This window comes from Bidens hawaiensis, unplaced genomic scaffold (genome assembly GCF_021521415.1).
Source record: "Bidens hawaiensis isolate Kalapana, Puna unplaced genomic scaffold, B.hawaiensis_p1.1 tig00020504_1, whole genome shotgun sequence".
NCBI lineage: Eukaryota > Viridiplantae > Streptophyta > Magnoliopsida > Asterales > Asteraceae > Bidens > Bidens hawaiensis.
In genome coordinates this window covers 353342-376293 of record NW_027493131.1, presented here as the reverse complement: position 1 = coordinate 376293, position 22952 = coordinate 353342, and the positions used below count along the sequence as shown (strand labels likewise).

At 30.0% G+C, this 22952-nt stretch overlaps 1 protein-coding gene across 1 annotated transcript; it reads right to left on the bottom strand.

The window, feature by feature from the left end:
- Positions 1-1559: 1559 nt before the first annotated feature.
- Positions 1560-4965, bottom strand: LOC143560882 (homeobox protein BEL1 homolog). The gene is made up of 4 exons (XM_077049077.1): positions 3587-4965; positions 2796-3178; positions 2276-2336; positions 1560-2125 (listed from the first exon to the last, which is right to left on the bottom strand). The coding sequence occupies exons 1-4, from the start codon at positions 4436-4438 to the stop codon at positions 1574-1576; spliced, it is 1848 nt and encodes a 615-aa protein (XP_076905192.1). The 5' UTR covers positions 4439-4965; the 3' UTR covers positions 1560-1573.
- Positions 4966-22952: the final 17987 nt, after the last annotated feature.

Here is a 22952-nt window from a genome sequence, read left to right as displayed (position 1 = left end):
TTAGGTTTTTGGTTGAGCGTTTAAGTTTTTGTGAGCGTTTTAAGTTTTTGTCTTTGAGCGTCTCGCGTACCTCTCGTACGTTAAGGCATTAGCGTACAATATCTCTACCCTACAAATGTTATGTCTTTTGATTATGCATGCAACTACCTATATAAAAGCGTGTCTAACATAAGTATATTGCCGACAAAGTCGCTCATACTTAAAACGGATGCAAATAGCTCTAGCCTATAAAATTTATGTACGTTTGAACATCATAGAAAACTTTTAAGTAGAAAATATTTATTATAGTTTCAAGTGTGATACATAAGACAAATCATGCAATTCTCTATACAAATTTGGAGCCGTATTAAACATGTCATGACACACAGACACGCACATAGAATAATCTACTATGATAAACAAAATAGTGTTAAATATATAAGCTCATTGGCATGCATATATATGTTAATTAAAACGAATATAGTTGTTTATATGATATGAAAATTGGGAGTGTTGTTTCTTAAGTAGTGAAGAGACCATTTTTTTGGCAACCGGTGACGTTTTGCCGTCCCTATTTCCGTTAATAGACGTTTTCACGTATTTACTTAAAAAGACAAGATATCTCTAGCTACAAGTTTACATGTATAATTTCCATGTGAGTATGATTTCAATTTTTATAACTAAAAGTGCGATTATTAAATACAATTTTCCCTCCATTTATTAAAAGAATAATGACAAGAAAAACCACAATAAATGGAGAAAAATATCGGTTGTCTTTCATATGGAAAACCAAACATGTAGAGGGACCACGATGATAAGTAATATAAACTTTTTGATAAAATATTAAAATATCTTGTATATCTTTGAAATTTAAAACCAAAACCAATTTTTCTAGCTCAATTTAATATTGGCAAACTAAATTCAATAAAAGGGGATTAAATAAGCACAAAAATAGATATATATTTTTTGTATTATTAAATGGTGCATATGCCCCTAAGAAACTGGAACTGCCTTGATGTAAACTTCAACCACAAAATACTCGATCAGTTAGCTTGTGCTTTCACATGATTTGACTTGTGTGTTTAAGTCTTGCCCTTTTTTCCACAAAAGAGAAAATTTTAATTGACGTTTTGTATGTTTAGGATTTAGTTCGTATGATACGGAGTTATGTTTAATATAAAAATCTTGATATTAGTGGACTTGTAGTAATATATATCACAGTTAAAGCAAAGCTCCAACAAACACAAACAACATGTGAATATAGATAGATATATGGAAGAGAAGAAGTCGCATATGCTTGCGATAAACCAACGGAAAATTTACAATAACTAGTTTTCCGGTCTTAACATATCCGCTTAAAAACTACTTAAATATCCTTGAAATTAATCGACACAAGAAGCGATTCGAAAACTATACTAGCTAGCCTTTAAGTTCTAAATAACCTGATTGTAAATCTAACCCCAATTGAAGTATACCCTTGAGCTAGAACAACCCTAGAAACTTAAACTCATAATCCATGTATTTTCTTTTTTGATTTAAATATTTTTTATATGACTAGATAATATTTTGTTAAATAAATATATATTATTGTTTTTTAACCAGCCAAATCATGTAGGAGTTGTGCACCCATCAGGTTTCTGTAAGGCAGATTCTGTCCTTGATCACCTTCCAAGAGAGAAGAATATTGGACTGATGTTTGACAATCTTCCACATGGTCACGAGGGTAAAATAGGGAATTCACCCCAACATCTCCACCACCACCATCTTTCCCACCATGCTGTTGTAACCCTAATGTCAAAGAAACCCCTCCACCAAAGTTATGATGGTTGTTGTATGCCGAAAAGTCGTGCTCCACCGCTCCGAACGAGTTTGAAACCCTAGGAAGGCCATGGTGAAAGTCATGATCTTGAGTTTTTGTGAGGTGGTGATCCATTTTTTCAGGGTGGTTGATGATGGATGAAAGACACTCGGAATCTATTCGAACAAGCTCGTTCGCAGTCGGTTTCTGGTCCCGCTGCGGGTCAGGGTTGAATCCATCCGAGGCTCCTTCCATGGTTTCTTGATTTGCTTTTACTTCTTCCATGTACATCTCCTCCACCATGGGCTTCCACAGCCTCACCCTTGCATTAATAAACCAGTTTGATACCTACACCAAAGTTAAATAATTTGTACAAAAACTTATTTATTTGATCTAGGTATAGCTGTTAAAAGTTTATATTTGATGTAAATATAAAATTATACAGCAAAAAATGATTTTTGTTCAAGAACATAACTACGTGCTTATAGACATTTATACCTGGCTTCTAGAGAGACCGGTTTGTCGTGCAAGAATGTGTTTATCGACGTCATTAGGGTACCTGAAACGTGTCAATAAGATTAGAGATGATATATTAACTTATTGCAATATGTACGTTAAAACTAATTAACTTGGGTATAGTGAAAATTATATTTACTGGATTAATCCACAAAAAACTGTAAAGATTGTGTGAATCATGAAGGTTGTGGTAGATGCATTTGTATACATATATATGGGACCTATGAAAGTTGTAACAAGAATCAAATCCACAAAAGAAATGTTAGGAAGGCCCCAAAGGGCAAGATAAAATTGAATAAATTTATGATGGGAGATATAATATGACAAAATAAATATAGGAATCAAAATGAATGTGGATGAAAACAACCAAAATACCAAGTTGTCTTTCTAAGACTTATGATTGAGGACTACAATTAATCAAGTTTTCTTTTCTATAATTTCATTTATCTTAAAACTTGGTACAAGAAAATAGGTTTTGTTAAGAGGTTTTAGAAGGTCTTACGGATGAAGAAAGTGTTCGAATAGCCAAGCACGAAGAACCGAAACCGAACGCTCAGGCAAACCACGTTGAGGCCTCCAGGGATGTGTATCCATCATGGTCATTTGTTGAAAAGCCCTTTGTTGCCTTAGGGATTGATCAAGAGTCTTAAGTCTTGGCGTCTCCCCACTACTCGCCCCGGGGGCAGAAATGTCTTTTTCTCCCATTGCAACCTTCATCATCTTGATCTGGCTCACAATTCCATCTCTTAAACATTTAAAATGCCTTGACATTGTCTTAGAAGCCAAGGATGAGTAAACTTTTGCAGCACCTTGACCAGCAACTGCTTCAAATGATGAAACAACTGCTTTCATTTGATCACAGTAATGCTTGTATCTTCTATCAACCTAATTTAAACAATAAAAACAAAATAAAGATCACATCTTTTTTCATGGGTTATCATTTAATATAAAAAATAAAAGATGGGTAGTAATCAAAAAGAAAAATAAGTGAATCAGAATAGAGTTTCTAGAATTAAATGAAGCATCTAACTTGTCATCATGTGAACATTTGTGGGAAAGTTTTCAGTCACTCAAAATTGTTCAAGATTAATTCTTTTTAAAACAAATAAAACTCATCAACTAAAAAAAGGGATACTTTAATTAATTTACGGAAAAGAAAAAAAAGGAAAAAAAGAAAGATAAGTTTCAACAATATAATCAAAACAATATGTATGTATATCTTTAGCATGAAATATATGTATGTAAATACCTATAGAACAATTTATGAAATATCCAAAATGGAGAAAAATATACCACTTCTAGCATTTGGAGGAGTTTGGTTCTTTTTTTCTGTAATTCCATAAACTCAAGAGAAGATAAAGATCTAGTTTTTGAAGAACTAGTATCATTCAAGTGATCATGATCTTTCCAAGTATTTGAAGTTGTGGCTGCAGACTTGAGTACTTTTGGTGAATGATCAGTTTGCTTTGATCCAAGATTACAGAACTCACTGAGTAGTTCTTGTGCTGGAATCAAGTACCTTGAGCTTCTTATGTTGTACTGTGCACTTTGATGGTTGTTAAAGCCACCACCATCACCATCACCAACACCACCACTACTACTAACTATATTTCCTGGTTTTCCCAAAAACCTATCTTGAATCATCATGTCATGATGATGATGTTGTTGTTGGTCATTATCCATAGACATGGATTTCCCAAAATACCCTTGGTGGTGATAATGGTGTTCTTGTGGTCTTACAAGCTCAAATGAGTGTAACCCTATGGAGGAAGGGTTAGCTGAAGAGAGAAAAAGTGAGAGGCCTTGACTTGGCCTTTCATTTGGAAACAGTACACATGATCTTTGAAGAGATGACTGATCATCAAAGTGATAGAAATCTGATGAATCAGTCATGGGTTTGGAAGAATTAGGAGAAGAAGGGCCTTTCCAGAAGTGACTCACTGAGTTCTGACTCACTGAGTTGTGTGACTCAAAGTTGTAGATCTCTAAAGGGCTTGTTCCAAAGCTAGTTGTAGCATTAGGGATGATACTTGATGAATCAACATGATGGTGATGATGATCATCTTCAGTGTAACAGTTGTAGTCACCTGTAGAAGTGTCCACCATAATATTATCCCCTCTCATCATCTTCTCTTCTTCAGCCATTTCAGTTCATATATGATATGATGATGATGATGGTGAAAACTCAAAAAAGTATCAAAAATTCAATCTTGTTTTAATCTTTATAAAGTTAGTCCTTTTGTAGTCACAAAATTACTCATAAAGATCTAAAAAGAACTCATCTTTCTGATCAAAACATGTGGGAATCCAACAAGAACAAAAAGCAAATTTAAAAGTTTCCACCTTTATGCCAAGAAAAAGTGAAAGAAAAAAGGTTCGAGAGAGAGAGAGAGAGAGTTGATTAGAGGTGGTGGTGGTGATGGTGGTGGACGGTGGAGCAAATGAACCAGAAAGTGTCAAAAGAAGATGATGCCATGAAAACCAAATATATGAAAAGGAAGGTTGGATATATATGTGATGACGATGAAGATTTTCATGGTATGCTCATCATCATCATTTCACAAATATGCATACAACAAAAGCATCTATATTCTTAAAAACTATGGGGGGTCAATGTAAAGAGATAAATATATCCAAAATAGACTTCTAAACGAATCAAAGCTTCGTCCTACTAATTATTTCATTATTACCCTTCCTAAATAACAAAATGATTAAACAAAGATCACCCGATTTTGTTTTAATGATAAAAAAAATATGAAGACGTTAGTATATCATATAACTAGTTTTAGAGCATATGTAACACACGAGATTCTTTAAATTATAAATTACAAGTAAAGAAAATAATTACATATAATATGTATGTAAAAATGTATTGTGTCTATGCTATGTGTATATAAATTAATTTTATTTATATCACAAAATGATTTTTTTAAATAAACTTAATAAAAAAAATTCACGTACAAAAACGTACCCGAGAACGCTCCTGAAACTTTCATTGTCAGTATCATATATTTATAATTGAAAGAATTCAGGAAGAAGACTTCTCATGCAAAAGTCATACAATAGTAGTTCTGAACATTCCACGTATAAACACTGAAGGAGCGTTACCTTTATTGCTATATTCATAAATTTACAACCCATAGAAAGAAGGGAGAACATTAAATTACAATGACGGATGTTCTTCAAGAACTATGTTTTTCTGAGATAAACCATGAAAAAGATTTTGATAAGTTTGACCATATAAAAAATAACATGTTAACCCATTTAATTTTTTGAATATTTTACTTCATTTGAGCATAGTTTTGCATGGCATGCTTCTCGTACAACAATCTGATCACCATTGAAGAAAAGGTTAATGCTAACACAAATGTTTCATATTTGATACAAGCTAGAAACATTGATAGGCCTGTGGGTGGCATGTCGTAAGTGTTCACAATGTATTCTTAGATTTTAATAGTCGAGGGAAAAATAGTCAATTACAAAATTCCGAACCTTTTAATTTTTTCCAAAAATGTTCTTGAAAATAAATTTGAAACTCAAATCAAGTTTTTTGTTCTAACTTTCATCCATTTGACATTTCAAGTCAACATTTTGAACCCGTAACAATTTTGACGATAAATCTATTTGCATTTCTCAAACAATTAAAAATACTTAGATTTCTCATTTTTGACACATAACAAATTTTGATCTAAATATAGTTAACTTGTACCAAACAATCTATTTACCAATTTTTATACCATAAAAACCAAATTTAAGTTTAACAAAACCCGAAACAATCATTGATAAAAAAACCAAGAAATTAAATATGATAAGCTTTGTTATATATGAAAGTGATTAGTATATATTTGCTAAATTAATCAAAAAAAATATATAGTTTACTAAATTAATCAAAAAAAATTTATAGATTTAAACATATATTTAAAATTTATAAAATTATATGACAAACTATAACAATAACAATAACAATAATAATAATAGATAAATGGATTGATTTAAAAAAATTAATTAAATATTAAGCACAGATTTATTATTTAATATTAAAAAAATTACTTTGTAAAATGAAAAGCATGTTTGAGTTTTGTTTTTCATTATAATCTTTAACAATATACATAGTAAAATATTTAATGACAAATTTGAAATTATATATTCTTTTCATTATTTAACAAACATGGTTTATTGTTAGTTTTTGGATTTCACCAAGCATTTTGAAATATATGTAAAATAATATGTTAAATATTTATTTTTATAAAAATGTATAAATATAATATAAATAAAATGTAAAAATAAAGTGAATATGAACATGTACTAAGATCTTAGTTTTGGAGGGAAAAAAATTACGAGGTTTAACCATAAACTGACATATGTCTCAACTCTCAACTATTTTACTTTATTAGATATGTAGATGTTAATATTTAGTTTGATGATTATATATTATATGCAAAATAAAATTTATTAAAACAACTGTAGTGAGTTTAGGTATAAATAAAATTTCATACATATTTATAAGTTCAATCCCTTACATATTAGTGAAGGAATAAGGATGGTGTGTTAGTGTCGGCCATTACTATTCACACCGGAATGCTTGTCGATGATTTGTTGGCACGTGTGAGATAAGACTTCAAATGTGATTTTGGTTATAGTACTTTTTAGTTGCTCTCAATAAGAAGATACTTGTGACTAAATATTCGTTAGTGATCTCTTAAAAATTATTATTATAAATGCTACTTACAAAGGCTTCATGGCCTTTCACACGGATTATTTAATGGATACCTATGAATATTCATACATCTTTGCATTTCAAGTGTGTTCTTTGTGAATCTTCATGGTTTTAAAATGCATTATTTCTCGAATACTAATTACATTTCAAATCATACCGTTTGATGGAATCGGTGGTTTCAGAAGTTAAATAGTGATGTTCAACTGCTCATAAGAGCTAATGTGTTGATAACCGGTTTTTACATGACAATTTTTACATATAGATAATGTGTTTCAAAGCCTTTAAAAATAGGTGAGTCGATTGGCCTAAGTTATATATATCAAAACTGGATTTAGTCAATTATTCGCATAAAAATATATATATATAATTTGAAATCACATGTATTATAATAAGGTAAAAAAACACATGTATTTTAATTTAATAAAAAACAATAACACATTAAAATATTTTTTTAAACTGCCGATTTGGTTAAACATTAACTCATACACTTTTTTAATCTATTTTATGATTTCACCGCCAGATTTGAATCCTTGACATGTAGCAAAGGATACATGACATGTTAAATTAAAGTTACAAATACTTCAAGTAAAACTTTATTGTTGTTACCCGCTCAATTTTTCGTCTAAAATACATCATATATAAAATGCTTTTCTTATAAGATTGTATTTTTCACAAATAATAATAAATTTACAGGAATGTAGTTTATATAAATTAATAAGTTTTAGATGTAAATAGAAGATCAAGGTGTAATCCATGTGGCTGGCAATATGGTATGGCAGAGTAGTCAATGGAATGGAACAGCTGGGTTCCAAAGAAGATTTGCATTCTAGCTTGGAGAGCTGGTTTAGAAAAGGTTAATTACCGTCCTTGATGGCCTTAGCAAGGCGGAATAAATCTCTCTCGGGTCGGTGCTTTGTCCAATTTGTGGTGATGGGAGGAAGCGATTGAGCATATTTTTGTGTCTTACGGGTTCGCTCCACAAATTTTGCAAATTATTTCGTTATTGTGTAAAATTCCAGAGATATATGTTTTCTAGGTTCGCTATTTAATGAGTTACATAAATATTCCGGGTTCCCAAGGAAGAAAGCGAAGGCATTTCATGCAGTATGCCTCGCCACGTTATGGTGTATTTGGAAAACTAAGAACGTGTAAATTTTCGACGATAAACCGGTTCAAATTTTCAATGCGATGGGGGATGTAAAATTATTGGGCTTTTTTGGGGATTAAAAACGTTCCAATAGTGGTTCTCTGGCATGGGAAGATTGGAGACGATTTGTATCTTAGAATGTATTGTAATTTTTTGTGGTTTTTGTTGGTGTTGGTGGCTTTTTTTTTAAAAAAAAATTTTGTTGGGTTTCCAGCTCTGTTTATATATATAAAGTTTTTGATGGTCTTTAAAAAATTGCAATCCCTATAACTTGTAATAGAAAGTAGGGGTGTTTAAAGTCGGATATTCGAACATTACAGATAGTGGATTTCACTATCCGAATCCGTATCTGAAATTTCGGATATTCAAACTTTTGATATCCGTTCAGATATTGGATCGAATATCCGATAACTTAAAACAAAAAAAAAAGAAGAAATTAAACTCATAAACCCAAGTTTCAATACATGTTTGTTCATTCAAAAAAAGAAAAAAAAAACAAATTAAAAAAAAGTCCATATTTAAGGTAACAAATACCATATCTAAAACAAATCAAACAATCAAGCAAGAATTCCACACCATCCACGAATTGAAGAATGACGAGTAGCAACTAGCAATATGTATCGAACTAGTGAACTACCGTTGGACCACCACCTTCGGCCGTCAACTGGGAGGAAGTAGTGTTCAACAGTCATCAGATGGGAGGAGAGCGGTGGTTGACGACCGTCAGATCGGAAGCTCAAGGCTTGAATGGTAGAAAGATGTGAGGATTATGGGAAATGACGCTTAACGGTCACTGGGTTATGTTTGTGAATAAGTTTAGGGTTTCAAGCCAATATATGTTTGAATAAAAACTACTATCGAGCCGGGGGTCTCACCGGAAGCAGCCTCTCTATCCTTATGGGGTAGAGGTAAGGCTGTCTACATCTTACCCTCCTCAGACCCTACTATAGCTTTGCTATTGGTGGGATATACTGAGTACGATGATGATGATGATATGTTTGAATAAAAAAAATATCAAATATAATATTTTCAGATAGTTCGGATAATCTGAATATCCGAAAAATTCAAAAATTACTATCCGAATTTTCGGATACCAGGGATTCGGATATTCGAATTATCGGATAGTTCGGATATAAATTTTCGGATAATTTGAATATATGGATTCAGGTTATTTTGAAACCCCCTAACTTTTCAATGAATACAATTTTAATAGAAAAAATTGTATTTTCGGGACACGAGTTTCTAAATTTATAAAGTTAAGTAAGAGTTAACCAATGGTTTTGCAGGTGGTACAGGGATGGGTGGGCCTCCAACTTTTCTGATCCAAGATCCTACTGAAGTACAAGCATCACGCAAACCGATATTCCAACTGATTACTTTATGGAACATTAAAATGTGATTTATATTATACTTAATTTCGATTCGTACTTTTGTTTTTTGAAATACCAACAATATAAGGGCCATATAAGGGATGAGAAAAACAAAAAATGTTTTGTTGTCTAAAATAAAACCTCTTAAAAATTAATAAAAAATCATAATTAAATATAAAAAGGAAAAGAATAAAAAAGTTTCCTCCACCTTTCTTATTCTAAAATAAATAAATAAAAGCAATGTTGAGGAAAAAGATTAGTGTATTTTTTATTTATCATTATGTTTTTTTTTCGTATTATTGTGTATTTTTCATTGACATTGTGTTTATTTCTTAATGGTGTGTTATATTACTCAACAGTGTGTTATAATTGCTCGACATTGTGTTATATTTTACGATCTATTGTGTTTTTTTATTTATTTATCATTGTGTTTTTTTGTTTATTTTTGTAATTGTGTCTTTTTTTCTCGACATTGTGTTTTTCTCGTCTTCTTTTTTTGTTAAAATGGGAAAGACGGGGGGGGGGGGGGGGGGCATTTTAGTTTTTTATATTTTGATATATTATTTTTTATTATTTTTTTTGAATTATTTAAAGGTTTTTTTTACAAATCTTCTCACACTTCTTATTTTTGTCTCTCTTTACATTTTAAACTTTTCCACAATATAATACTTGCAATTAAAAAATCAAAAATAATATAACTTATCTGTATAACTACGAAGTTTATACATAAAACCAGATTTGATTTCATAAATTAAAAACTAGTTGTATACACCCGCTTGATGCGACGGGAACTTAGTTTCAGCTGGTATCAGTTCGGTTCTGTTTGTTTTGGTACATGTACGTTACTATCAATCAGTATAAAAATCAAAAGAAAAAACCAAAGAAATATAGCTTTTATATGCCGAAAAAGATATTAACACGTGTTTTACATCAATCGAAAAAACATGAAAGCCAATAAAGTCGTGATACGCCCAAAAAGACATCGATACGTGTTTCATATCGATCGAAAAATCATTAATATGAATGTCGTATCGATGTCTGTGTCGTATCCGAAACATGCAAAACCGGTACAATAACCTATGAGGGAGCACATAATTATGCCGAGAGAAAGGCGACTCAAATCAATGGATTTGATTTTGAAAACAGTATTGAATTTACCATCATCGAGTATACCTTAAGCGTGGATTCCAACAACGCATTGGATTAAGAAGATCGATATGGTATATATATATGGATCAGGATCAGGATCATGAGAGAACTTTTTTGAAATTGAGAACTATGAGAACCATTTTGTACCACAAAAAACCCAAAAAAAAAAACATAAAATAAAAAAAAAACACAAAAATGAAAAAAGTAAAAAAACCAAAATTCTTATTTAACATCCCAGTTTCATTAAAAAAACCTCGGTTTAGCAAATTATATACACATATGTATAATATATACATATATGTACATTTACATGATTTTTTTATACACATGTGTATAATTTAAGATAAATGATACTGTGCATATGTGTATATTACGTAACTAAAGATTAAATAAAATTATACATATGTGTATAATACGACTTTTTTTTATTTTTTTAATGAAACCGGAATGAAATATAAGAATTTTGGTTTTTTACTTTTTAAAAATTTTTGTTATTTTTTGTTTTATGATTTTTTTAAATATTTTTTAAAGGTGTTTTTAGTGGTCTAAAATGGTTATCAAAGTTCTCAATTTACAAAGGGTTCACTTAGGATATATATATATATATATATGATTGATTTCTTTTAAGAACCGCTTTGAGTTTTAAGAACTCGAAAGAACTCAACGTAACAACTTTTTTTTTGAATTTTTTTACACATGTGTAATACGTAAGTGTAACTAATGTACAAAAAATTACCGTAATTTTTTACACATCGATCGACTTTTTACACATGTGTAACTAAAGTTTAAACTTGTGTAATCAACAAAAATACTTATTCTCTCTCCTGATTCATTTTTAATCAAATTTAATCTTAGCCACACATTTAATATCATTTAATTAAATGTGTGGTCCAAAAAATTGAGTTCTTAAAGTTCTTAAAACTCATCAAGTTCTTAAAATATCCCTCCTCTCTCTATATATATATATATATAAGAGTTCAAATAAAAAACAATTGTTTTGTGAGAAGTGTGAGAAGTCTTTAAAATAAAGTACACCACATAAATAGGACACTATACCATGTAAATAGGAAACTATACAACTTTTAGAAACTATCAATCTCAACCACTAGAACTTAGATCAAAGGGTCTACATCTATTCTTATGCTTCTCACAAAAATATGGTTTTTTACGTTAACCCTACCATATATATATATATATATATATATTATTGTTTAATTCCAGGAGAGAAATGGGATTATTGCGGGAAGTGTGAGAAGTCATCTCAACCAATCAAATTTTTTCCTTTTATTTTTTCTTTTAGTTAATTACAAGGGTACAATGGTAAATATTCAAATTTTTTTATATTTGAAAAGAATTTACTTGCATTAATTAAAGCCTAATAAACTACACCAATCATAATAATAACCTACACATTATTCATATTAATATACACAGATCATACTATAATATATATCGATCATAATAATAACCTACACAATATTCATATTAACCTACACAGACCATAATATTAACCTACACTATCATAATATTAACCAACACATTAATCATATTAACCTACATATTATTCACATTTTAGTCAAACGTGATTTTATAGGAAACAAAACTCTATTAACAACACATATACATACGTAACTAAAAATTTCCCTACACAGATTGATTGTAACATACTTAAATTAATAATCCTTTTAAAAAGATAAAATTTGTACATACACAATCTTACACTCCACTACACATAATTAATCATACATAGGTTTGTATATGTTTTATACATAAAATATGAAATTTTATTATTTTTTATGTAATTAAGCTAAATTTGGGAAAGTGCCAGATTAATTAATTAATCTAATTATGTTTGTTTAATTAAATTTAATATGTTACATAACTAGGTTATTGTCCCGTGGGCGTCACGGGTGGAAATATAGAAATCGTCTAATAAACACATTAATTTCAAACGACAATATTTCCCGTCCCCGAAAGTAAGTTAATAGAACTTGTCTAAATTCGAAGGATAGACAAAGTCTATTAATCAGATATTGGATATAATGAATTGTTAATTAGAAGATCATCGGAATTTGTACATTCATCTGTCGTCATTTGAACCCCCCCCCCCACATTCCCTTCACATATATCCAATAGTCAATTCGCAAATTATTTTATCTTTCAACATGTAAGGATTGACATCTAACTGTGAGCCTCGTGTTTTTTTTGATAGTTAAAGTACCTTGTGATTTTACAAGGTGTATGAAAAACTACTTGAAGTGTAATTTAAAATAAACATGAAAAAAATTCTATACAATTTAACTATTTGTTTAACAAAAGTATCATAAATTTAGTATCTATAACTCCCTAAATACTTCCTTGTATATAAGGTTTATACTTTAATTTGTAATTAATCAATTTAGAGGTCAAAATTAAATTAACTACGCAACTGATGAATATAAAGTAAGAAATTACCTTGTATTCAAATTCCGCTGTCAAGCTCCTGATATATAATTATAATAAAAATATAGTTTACAAAGGTTTCGATAAATAAAGTAAAAAACCTTATACAACAAACACCAGATAAATTGAGGTTTTTACCTAACACCCGATTAGAGATTGAGCATGAGATGATAGTTTATATAGTCTTTTGATATCTTATTTTTCATTAGTAAGATACTAATAATGTATTCATTTTTTAATACATACAAAAGGTGAATAAAATAATTTTTAGTGGTTCTTAAATATTTAGTAGTAATTGAAGCTTACTATTGTATAATAGTATTATTCATCCTAATCATTATACCTCCAAATGAGGCGTCATCACCATAAAACTGCCTCAAAAAAGTTTTTAATAATTCCTACAAAAGTAAATGATATAAATTTAAGTAAACATAATAAATAAATTAAATATGAAAATATGTTATTAAGCTTGGTACCAAATGTTGTGAAACTGAATCTCTTAATTTCTTAAAATTAAAAAATTCAACACATTTTCTTATTTATATAGAGAATAATTAAAGATTTTAATTACAATTAATTCATAAACTGATGATTTTGCATAATTATGGTAAATTGAATGATATGTGGTTTTGGTGATTGAATGTGATTTTAATCCGGTTATTTAAATGATTTTGAATTTTGGTATATTTAATGATATTAGAAAAGTTAGTCTCACCATTTTTACAATAGAAAGTAATTAATTTTGATAAATGACTATCATAAAGTAAATTAAGAAAACTATTAAATGATTTATCATAAAGTAAATTATCCCTTCTTTAGTAAACATCATTTTAATAAATAAATATAGTATATACATAGGCTTAATTAATTGTATCATATCTCGTATAATAAACATCCTTTGAAGTTAGTTTATACATTTATTTTTAATTAGTTGACTTAATTAAAATTTTCAATTTCATATCCCATCTCTAGTAAAAATTATTTTAATATATAGGCTTAATTAGTATACATTATTTTTTTATAAAGCTAAACAAAGTTATATTCTAGGCTTAATTAATTATGTTATTGTTAACTGGGTCTAATTTTAGATGAATGGGAATTGACAATTCATACAAGTTACCAAAATTCGTTTAATTGACATGATTAATTGTATTAATGGTAATATATATCAATTACTAACTTATTCTTGTACATTACTAATTTTATGCTCTAGCTTGAAATATGGTGTAGAGTTAAACATATCAATTTTAATTATATTGTAATTAATCGTGTTTAAAACATTATATCACATAACCTAACTAAAACACGTATTATAACAATCTTTATAAAACGTAAATACATTAATTAATTAACAATAATAATTTATTGGTCACCTTAATTAAAACACGGTAATTAAAAAATTATAATAAAGACATATTAAATTGGTCAAATGTATTAAAGATTCCATAATGTACATGACCACCGGATTATTAACTATATAACCTATTTTTGTAAGTGGTTAAGAATTCGAATTTCAAAATTGTTCAAATAAATAATTTTTATTATTCACTTAAGGAATTTAGTTGAAATTGACATTAAATTCACAATAACTTGAAATATTTAGAAAAAACTAATATATTTTTTTTATGTATGAATATTGAATAATTATGAAATGAGTTTATATTTATGGATGGTATTCAAAAAAATAAAAATAGTTGAAAAAAATTAGTCAAATTAGGAATGAGAATTATGTTTATATATGTAAATTTTATTTAAACCTATTCAATATAAATGGTCAAATTGAGTCAAATCGTTAATTTATTCAAATTGTTGTTATTAAAACCTATTCAATATAATCAAATATGTAAATGTTATTTAAACCTATTAAATATAATTGGACTTTGACCAACAACAATATAAGATTGATTATCTTACTATAGATAATTTAATGTATTATAGAATAATCAACTAAATTTCATTTCGGGATTATATAATAATCAATTAAATTACATAAATTGTGAAAAATAAATAAATACATGAATACTAACATAAATATAAATCAATATTAAACAAAAATAAAAAAAACATCTTATCAAACAATTCTCAATCCATGAAATTAGCTATACCAATTTGGGGACAATAACCTGGAATTATAAAATTAAATACTAATATTAATATCACATAATAATATATTACAAATTATGGAAGATTTGAATCATGTGAAAAAAATGTAAAATTGATTTATCACTTACAACCGGAAAATTTGAATCGCGTTACCGGAAAAACGAAATAGTGAAGATCTCCATTGAATCTTCGATTTTGATATATAACCTAAAAAGATTATAAGAAAAAATCATATAAAATATTAATATAAATACAAACAAAAACAGAAAATTATCAGTTTAATCTTGAATTTTGATATAGAATCTAAAGATATTATAACAAAGTAATATAAAAAATAAAATAAATATAAAACCTTACCGAAAAACGTTACCGGAAAACCGTAATAACTTCAACATATTAATTCAATCTTGGATTTTGATTTATAACCTAAAGAGATTATAAAAAAATTATATAACAGTTAAAATAAATATAAAACATTACCGGAAATATGAATACAAAAACGGACGCTTTAATAAAAACAATACAAAATAAAAACCTTTGGCACAAGGCTAATCGTTTTTGCTAAATAGGGTTAGATGGTGTAAGAATTACCCTATCAAAGTTACGTATTTATACGAAATGAATTATGGGAGACTCATTTATAGAAGGAAGGTATATAGCTAATTGATTAGAAACACAAATTAAGGAAATTTCAAAAATTTTCAAATAACTTTTAGCAAGAACGAATAAAAGGGAAATCGTAATTAATGAAATTTTCAAACTTTGAATTTAAATCCGTAATATAAATCTAAATGTTGACTATATTTAAACATTTAAACATCAATTATAACACCATATATTATGTAATGTAATTTATATAAGGTGTGAAAATAAAAGTTACTAATTTTGTTTTTATGTATTAACATTAACGGAATTTGAATACAATTGAACACTAATTATCAAATCCAATATAATCAATTAGAATATTTAAAATCAAAAATTATTTAAATCAGTCAATAGATCAACATTTGTATTTATAGTAAATCTTAAGAATGGTTAATAAAATATTTAATTAATTGAGATGAATTATGGGAGACTTTTTAATCTAGGAAGGTATACAGGTAATTGATTAGAAACAAAATGTAGGAAATTTCAAAAATTCTCAAAAAACTTATAGTAAGAATGAATAGAATGGAAATCGTTTAATCTAGGAAGGTATACATGTAATTGATTAGAAACAAAAATGTAGGAAATTTCAAAAAAATTCAAAAAACTTATGGTAAGAACGAATAGAATGGAAATCGTAATTAATGGATTTTCAAATTTTGAATTTACTAAAATGCAATGTTACAAAATTAGATTAGTATTAATGTAATATTATTTAATCTAAAAGTTGACTATATTTAAACATTTAAACATCAATTGTAATGTAATTCATATAAGGTGTGAAAATAAAAGTTACTAATTTTGTATTTATTTATTAACATGCGTCGGATACTATGATGTCTAGTGTTTTAATTTATCCAATATATTCAATTTTGTTATTTTAAATCACCAATTATTTAAACCAGTCAATAGGTCAAATCACCAATCTGTATATTATTTGATTTGATTATTTGTTATGATTAACCATCATTAAGTTTTACTATATTCACTAAAATCAATTATTGTATATTATTTGATTTAAAATCCAATATAATCAATTAGAATATTTAAAATCACCAATCTCTATATTAAATCCGTAATCTCTTCTGTTGATGAAATAACAAGTAATTATCTAAATTATATATATTATATATTAAATCCGTAATCTCTTATATATTAAATCCATATATTATATATTATCTATATCTATTATATAAAAAAAATTAAGCCTGATGTAAAGAAAAAAAAAGGCTGTGAATGAAATAAACCAAAAATAATAAAATAAAATTAGTTATAAAACATAATTATATGGAGAATTATTAAGTTCAAACATAATTATAAAATATTCAAAATTCAACATTAAACGAAAATGAAAGAAAATACTTTCATAGCATTGATGAATCTTATTTAAATATATTTTTGTTTTAATTTATTAAGATGAAAAATAGAGAAACCGTTGATATACATGGTAAGTATGGTCACCAATCAATAGGAATGAGGGATTTTGGCATAAAGCCTATTGCTTTAATAGTATAGTTAGGTAAAAATGTACCATTATATCCTTTATCATTAAAACTTTCCATATCAGTTTCCAATTTATTACACAATTGCCACTATAAATCTGGATAATTGATTTGACCAAATCAATGGTTCAAGATCACTTCTCGCAATAATCACATTTCTCTCCTAAACCCATCCCACACACACACACACAGACACACACACACACACACACATATATATATGTATATATATATGAGTTTAATTTCTTTTGAGAACCACTTTAAGTTTTAAGAACTCAACGTAACAAATTTTTTTGAATTTGTATTTACACATATGTAATATGTAAGTGTAAGTAACTTAAAAAATATTACAGTTTTTTTTACATACCGAATCGACTTATTACAAATGTGTAACTAACATTTAAACTTGTGTAATCATCAAAAATATTTATTTTCTCTCCTGATTAATTTTTTAATCAGATTTATTCTTAGCCACATATTCCATACTCATTTAATTAATTGTGTGGTTCATATTGAGTTCTTAAAGTTTTACAGCTAATCAAGTTTCTCAAAATATCTCTCCCACTATATATAGATATATATATTGTCAAAATCCGATAAAAATTCACCAGGTTTCGGGTAGGGTATACCTGACATGTACTTTGTCAAAACCCGGTGGGTATCTTCGAAACCCGACGGTTAATTGCTTGATAAATACCCGACGATTTTAAGATATATTTTTATAATCGGGTATAGATTTGAGATTATCTAAACTTGACCCATTAACATCTCTATCCAAAACTAGGTATTTAAGTAAGAAATATAAAATACAAATTACCAACAACATTAATATTTAGGTTTTTAAATTGTAGCTTTGGAAATGAACATAAGATGGGGTGGTCCTATGTTTCCAACAAATTCTAATTAAGGCACCAATCGAAGCACTCTCACTCACCCGTCTCATCTTTAGAAAATAGAAATGGGACCATATATATCACAAATATTTAAAAAATATTTGTCCTTTTTTCTTCAACTTCTCCAATATTAATATTTAGTTATTAAAATAATCGGTTTAATAATGAGATAAAGAACTTAACATTATTTTATGCCAAAAATTGATTTTGATTAGTATTTGATTATTTTATACATGTAGGAAAACCAAGAACACGATTACTAAACGAGTAGCTTTTGTGCGTGATTAACCAAAGGTTAATTGGTCTGGCAGTAGTCTCATGATTTTTTATAGGATATCATGGGTTGAATCCAAGTTGATCTATGAAATTATCTGGTTATTCTGTTGTGGGTTTCCTCCTGAGTGAGTGAGTCGGGTCACTGCTTTTTGGTTTTTCAGGCGAAAGGATAATCCATTTATCATAGTGATCTTAGTTGTGTTTTGGTCAAAAATCGGTTTAAGGATAATGTAACCAAATATGATTTTGTGAGGTAGAGTGCTTTTATAATAATGATGAATATGTAACTAAAATAAGGATAAACACAGAGATTTGTTATGAGGAAAAACCCTTGATCGAATTTTGATCGCCGGCACAAAAACCCCGGGTGATGACAAATGTCTATCACTACTATATTGATCAAAAAAGGCGTTACAAGGTTGAAGATTATGATAAGTGAATACAATGAATCTAAGTGTACGTGAATATTGATAAGGTAAGCTATGCATATTGTATATGGCGTGTATTGTGTGTTCCTAGCTAATCATAACTCAGTTTAAATATACAAAGTAACAAACTATAATTCCTAAAAATCCGCCACTCTTCCAAAAGATACGTTGCATTCCTTTTGACCACGTGCCACTTCCCATGGACTGCGAATTAATAGGTAGACCAGGTCTCTAGCCGTTATAACTGTTTAACATAACACCATGCAAAGAGAAAAACCATTAGTAAGCAATAAGTACTGAGGATCCTTGGCCTGATACAATCTGGAAAACATATTAAGGATAATTGATCCATAAGTCACGTAAGGATAACGTATCCTCAACACAAAATATCCGTGACCTAACAATTGCCCCCAAAATGGCGGTTGTGAGTAGATTACAGCTGACATTTTGAATTCAAATCATTTGCAAAAAGTAGATTAGATGTGACATATTAGATATAATCATCATATATCTATATAATATATTGATATATTATCTCCTGCCTATAAATGCGACCATCCTGATCCTTTTATAATCACTCTCCCGCGAAAATCTGGTATCCTTTCTACTTCCCTTCTTTCATAAAATTTTTCGATTATGTCTACTGTTTATGTATCTTCTTCTTCCGAGCAATCGGAATCAAACGATTTTCGTTCTCAATACTTCCTCACCAACTCTTCATTAGAAATCTGTAAGTTTACAGAGTAAGAAATCGATGACCTTCTTCCGTTGTTTCCGACCGGTGTTGTTTTCAAACCATTCTATTAGTCCGCCAGAAGCGATTCTTTTTCCAAAATCTGGGTGTGTTTTCCGGCGCATCCATTCTTGATTGGCTATTCGTACCCTTTTCCGACATTCACACAATACTTCTTTACCTTAACTGTCATAAGTTATATCCAAGCAATGCCGATGCTCTAGAGGGTGTTGCACACCGTGGAAAGAATTATCGAGGAGGAATAAATTGAGTTCAGCCTGTTGGAACTGGCATACCTTTATACCTTAGTTACCCACGGATCCACCCACTTCATTTTGAAATCAAAGCCTCATCAGTTAGCCCCTATCCATAAGGCCACCCAAAGCGGCTCATTCTAGAAAAATAAGTTCTTTTTTAAAGGGACTCCATTCCTGGTGGGGTTGATCTACCCCTAAGGTGGATTAGAAAGGGTAGGATCCTGGACCCTCTGACAAGTCGGTGAGGATAACTTATCCTTCTTCTAATGAATTTCTTTTAGCCTTTTTTTAGTGGATAACTTCGCTTTGCTTGCTGATCTTCCCAGAGTAGAAGAAAGGGTGAAAAAGTTCCTTGCATTGGATCCTGAGATTAGAACTTTTCAAGCAAGACCACCGAAGCTATTGAAGAATCATGGACCCTCTGACAAGTCGGTGAGGATAACTTATCCTTCTTCTAATGAATTTCTTTTAGCCTTTTCCTAGTGGATAACTTCGCTTTGCTTGCTGATCTTCCCAGAGTAGAAGAAAGGGTGAAAAAGTTCCTTGCATTGAATCCTGAGATTAGAACTTTTCAAGCCAAGACCACCGAAGCTATTGAAGAATCATGGACCCTTTGACAAGTCGGCGAGGATAACTTATCCTTCTTCTAATGAATTTCTTTTAGCCTTTTTTTGGTGGATAACTTCACTTTGTTTGCTGATCTTCCCAGAGTAGAAGAAAGGGTGAAAAAGTTCCTTGCATTGGATCCTGAGATTAGAACTTTTCAAGCCAAGACCACCGAAGCTATTGAAGAATCATTTTCTAAGTCATCAAGCGACATGCCAAGTAAGAATTATTAATATTTTATATTAAAGAAAAATAAGAGGAAACTTATCTTTATAATGTGTTCTATAGGTGCTCATAAGTCCAGTAAATCAGCCTCCCAGTTTTCCCTGGAGGATATCGACTGTCTAATTGTGAAGAAGGAAACTCCCAAGACAACTCCTATTCATGATCCACGTTCAGTAACTACCCGTGCCAAATCTGGAGCCTCTAAAAGGAAGAAGACTGCTGAGCCCGAAGATCCCTTTGAAGCTGGGAAGTATCTCATCACCACTGTAAGGATCCTTTATCTTGTTTGTCTTTTGTTGTGGATCCGGTATCCTCTTGAATTTATTTCACTATTTTATGTAGGCCATTTATTATGCCAAGAGCTATCATGACAAAATTGTCAAAGATCTAGAAGTCACTCTGTCAGGGATGAAAGCTATGGCCGCTGCCAAGGATAAGACCATCTCCAAGCTGACCAAGGAGAAAAAGCAAGCGGAGGATCATGCATCCTCAGCTGAAGCCCAGCTGCAAGAAGAGGTGACTCGTGCTACCAACGAGTCCAAAATTTGGGATGCTAAGACCGTCCTTCAGGCGAGGATCAATATTGTGACCGAGGCTACTGACCCTTCATTTGACAAATCAACATGGGATCTGGAAAAATGGAAGCATGCTCTGGTCGCTCTTAGAGGTGGGAAGGACGAGGCTGGTGAGAGTACTGAGACGGTGGCTGGAGGAAAGGAAATGGAGATGACCGAGGCAGGAAAGGATGTGGCTGCAGAGGAGGAGGCTGCAAAGGTGGGCAATGAAGGATAAAGAGACAAGGCCTAAGTCCATTTTTTTATTTGTTTATGTTTTTGAATGTTTGGTAGTTTGTAACAATACAATAAATAATTAGGGTGAAGAATATATGATCCTTAGACAATTATTGTGGGGGGGGGGGGGGGTAACAAAGGTGGATGGATCCTCTCTTTTTTGGGATGAAGCCTTTGATGCCCCTTCTTTTATCTTTCCTGCACTTTATGAACTGTTAGTAACACCTGTTTAACTTGGGTGGATGGTCCATCTTTATATGGTGAAATATGGGTTAAAATTTTTGGTAAATCCAAGTGATCTTAATAATAACTCAAATCTTTTGACTATTTACTGATTGTATATCATTAGGAAAATATATTTGTTATAGTTTACTTTATGAAAAGTTTTGAAGATAAATTATCCTTTAAAAATAGATTAAGGATCTTGGATCATGGAAGACAATGATTTCAAAGATATAATTTGAATGAATATAACTTAATAAGTAAAGATCATACCATATGGTCGGATTAGACCTAAGTTAACACAAATGTTTCCATGATTCTTTTAGATAGACTTACGATACCTGATGCAAATATCTTAGGATTTTAAGTCAAATAATCATATGAACTGGGGTTAAACCCAAGAAACTGGGGACAAGCCCACCAAAACTGAGGACAAGCCCAACAAACAGGAGACAAGCCCAACGATATGCATGTTAAACTTAAAGAAACTGGGGACAAGCCCAATAAACTGGGGACAAGCCCAAACTGGGGCCTGGCCCAAATATACGGATGTTAAACTGGGGTCTTGCCAAAACCGGGATTTAGCCTAAACGTAAGTGAAGTGAAAACGCCAAAACCTTAGCTAACATGAAAATTTTAGAAACCTTGGACTTAGCTAACATGAAAATGTTAGAAACCTTGTGTATGGTACGCCTACCATTAATTCTTTGGATCCTCCATATAGCAGAAAACAATGAAGTTATCAGCCAGTAAGCGTGTACTGGTTCCATTGCCCCAAACTATACTTTGGATAGCGTGCGCTACAAGCGAGAGTGTCAAAACTCTAATTCGTGAGAAAGGTTAAAACCTTTAAACCTTAGAAGATATAATCACGGGGATTATACCTTAAACATGGGAGAGAGGTGGCCAACCCCTTAACCGTTGAATTCCTTATTGAAATATACATTTTCTGCATAAAATTAAAGATTGGCAAAAATAAGTATTTAAGAATATTGTTTCCATTGGTTAATAATAAAAGTCTGAAATGAATAAATAACAAGATAAGATTTTACCAACTTTAGGATCCATGATCCTTTAAGGATCCTTGATCCTGATTATATGAAGTATTTCTTAAGATGGATGGCATTCCAGGCTCTTGGTAATCGGTCACCTT

What these genes read in the sequence shown, in the direction of transcription:
- LOC143560882 (XM_077049077.1), bottom strand. Translation starts at nt 4,438, where the DNA reads ATGGCTGAAGAAGAGAAGATGATGAGAGGGGATAATATTATGGTGGAC. An exon ending in TCCTCCAAATGCTAGAAGTG is followed by an intron (nt 3,179 to 3,586) that starts GTATATTTTTCT and finishes TGTTTAAATTAG; the next exon opens with GTTGATAGAAGATACAAGCA. An exon ending in CCGGTCTCTCTAGAAGCCAG is followed by an intron (nt 2,126 to 2,275) that starts GTATAAATGTCT and finishes ACTTTGGTGTAG; the next exon opens with GTATCAAACTGGTTTATTAA.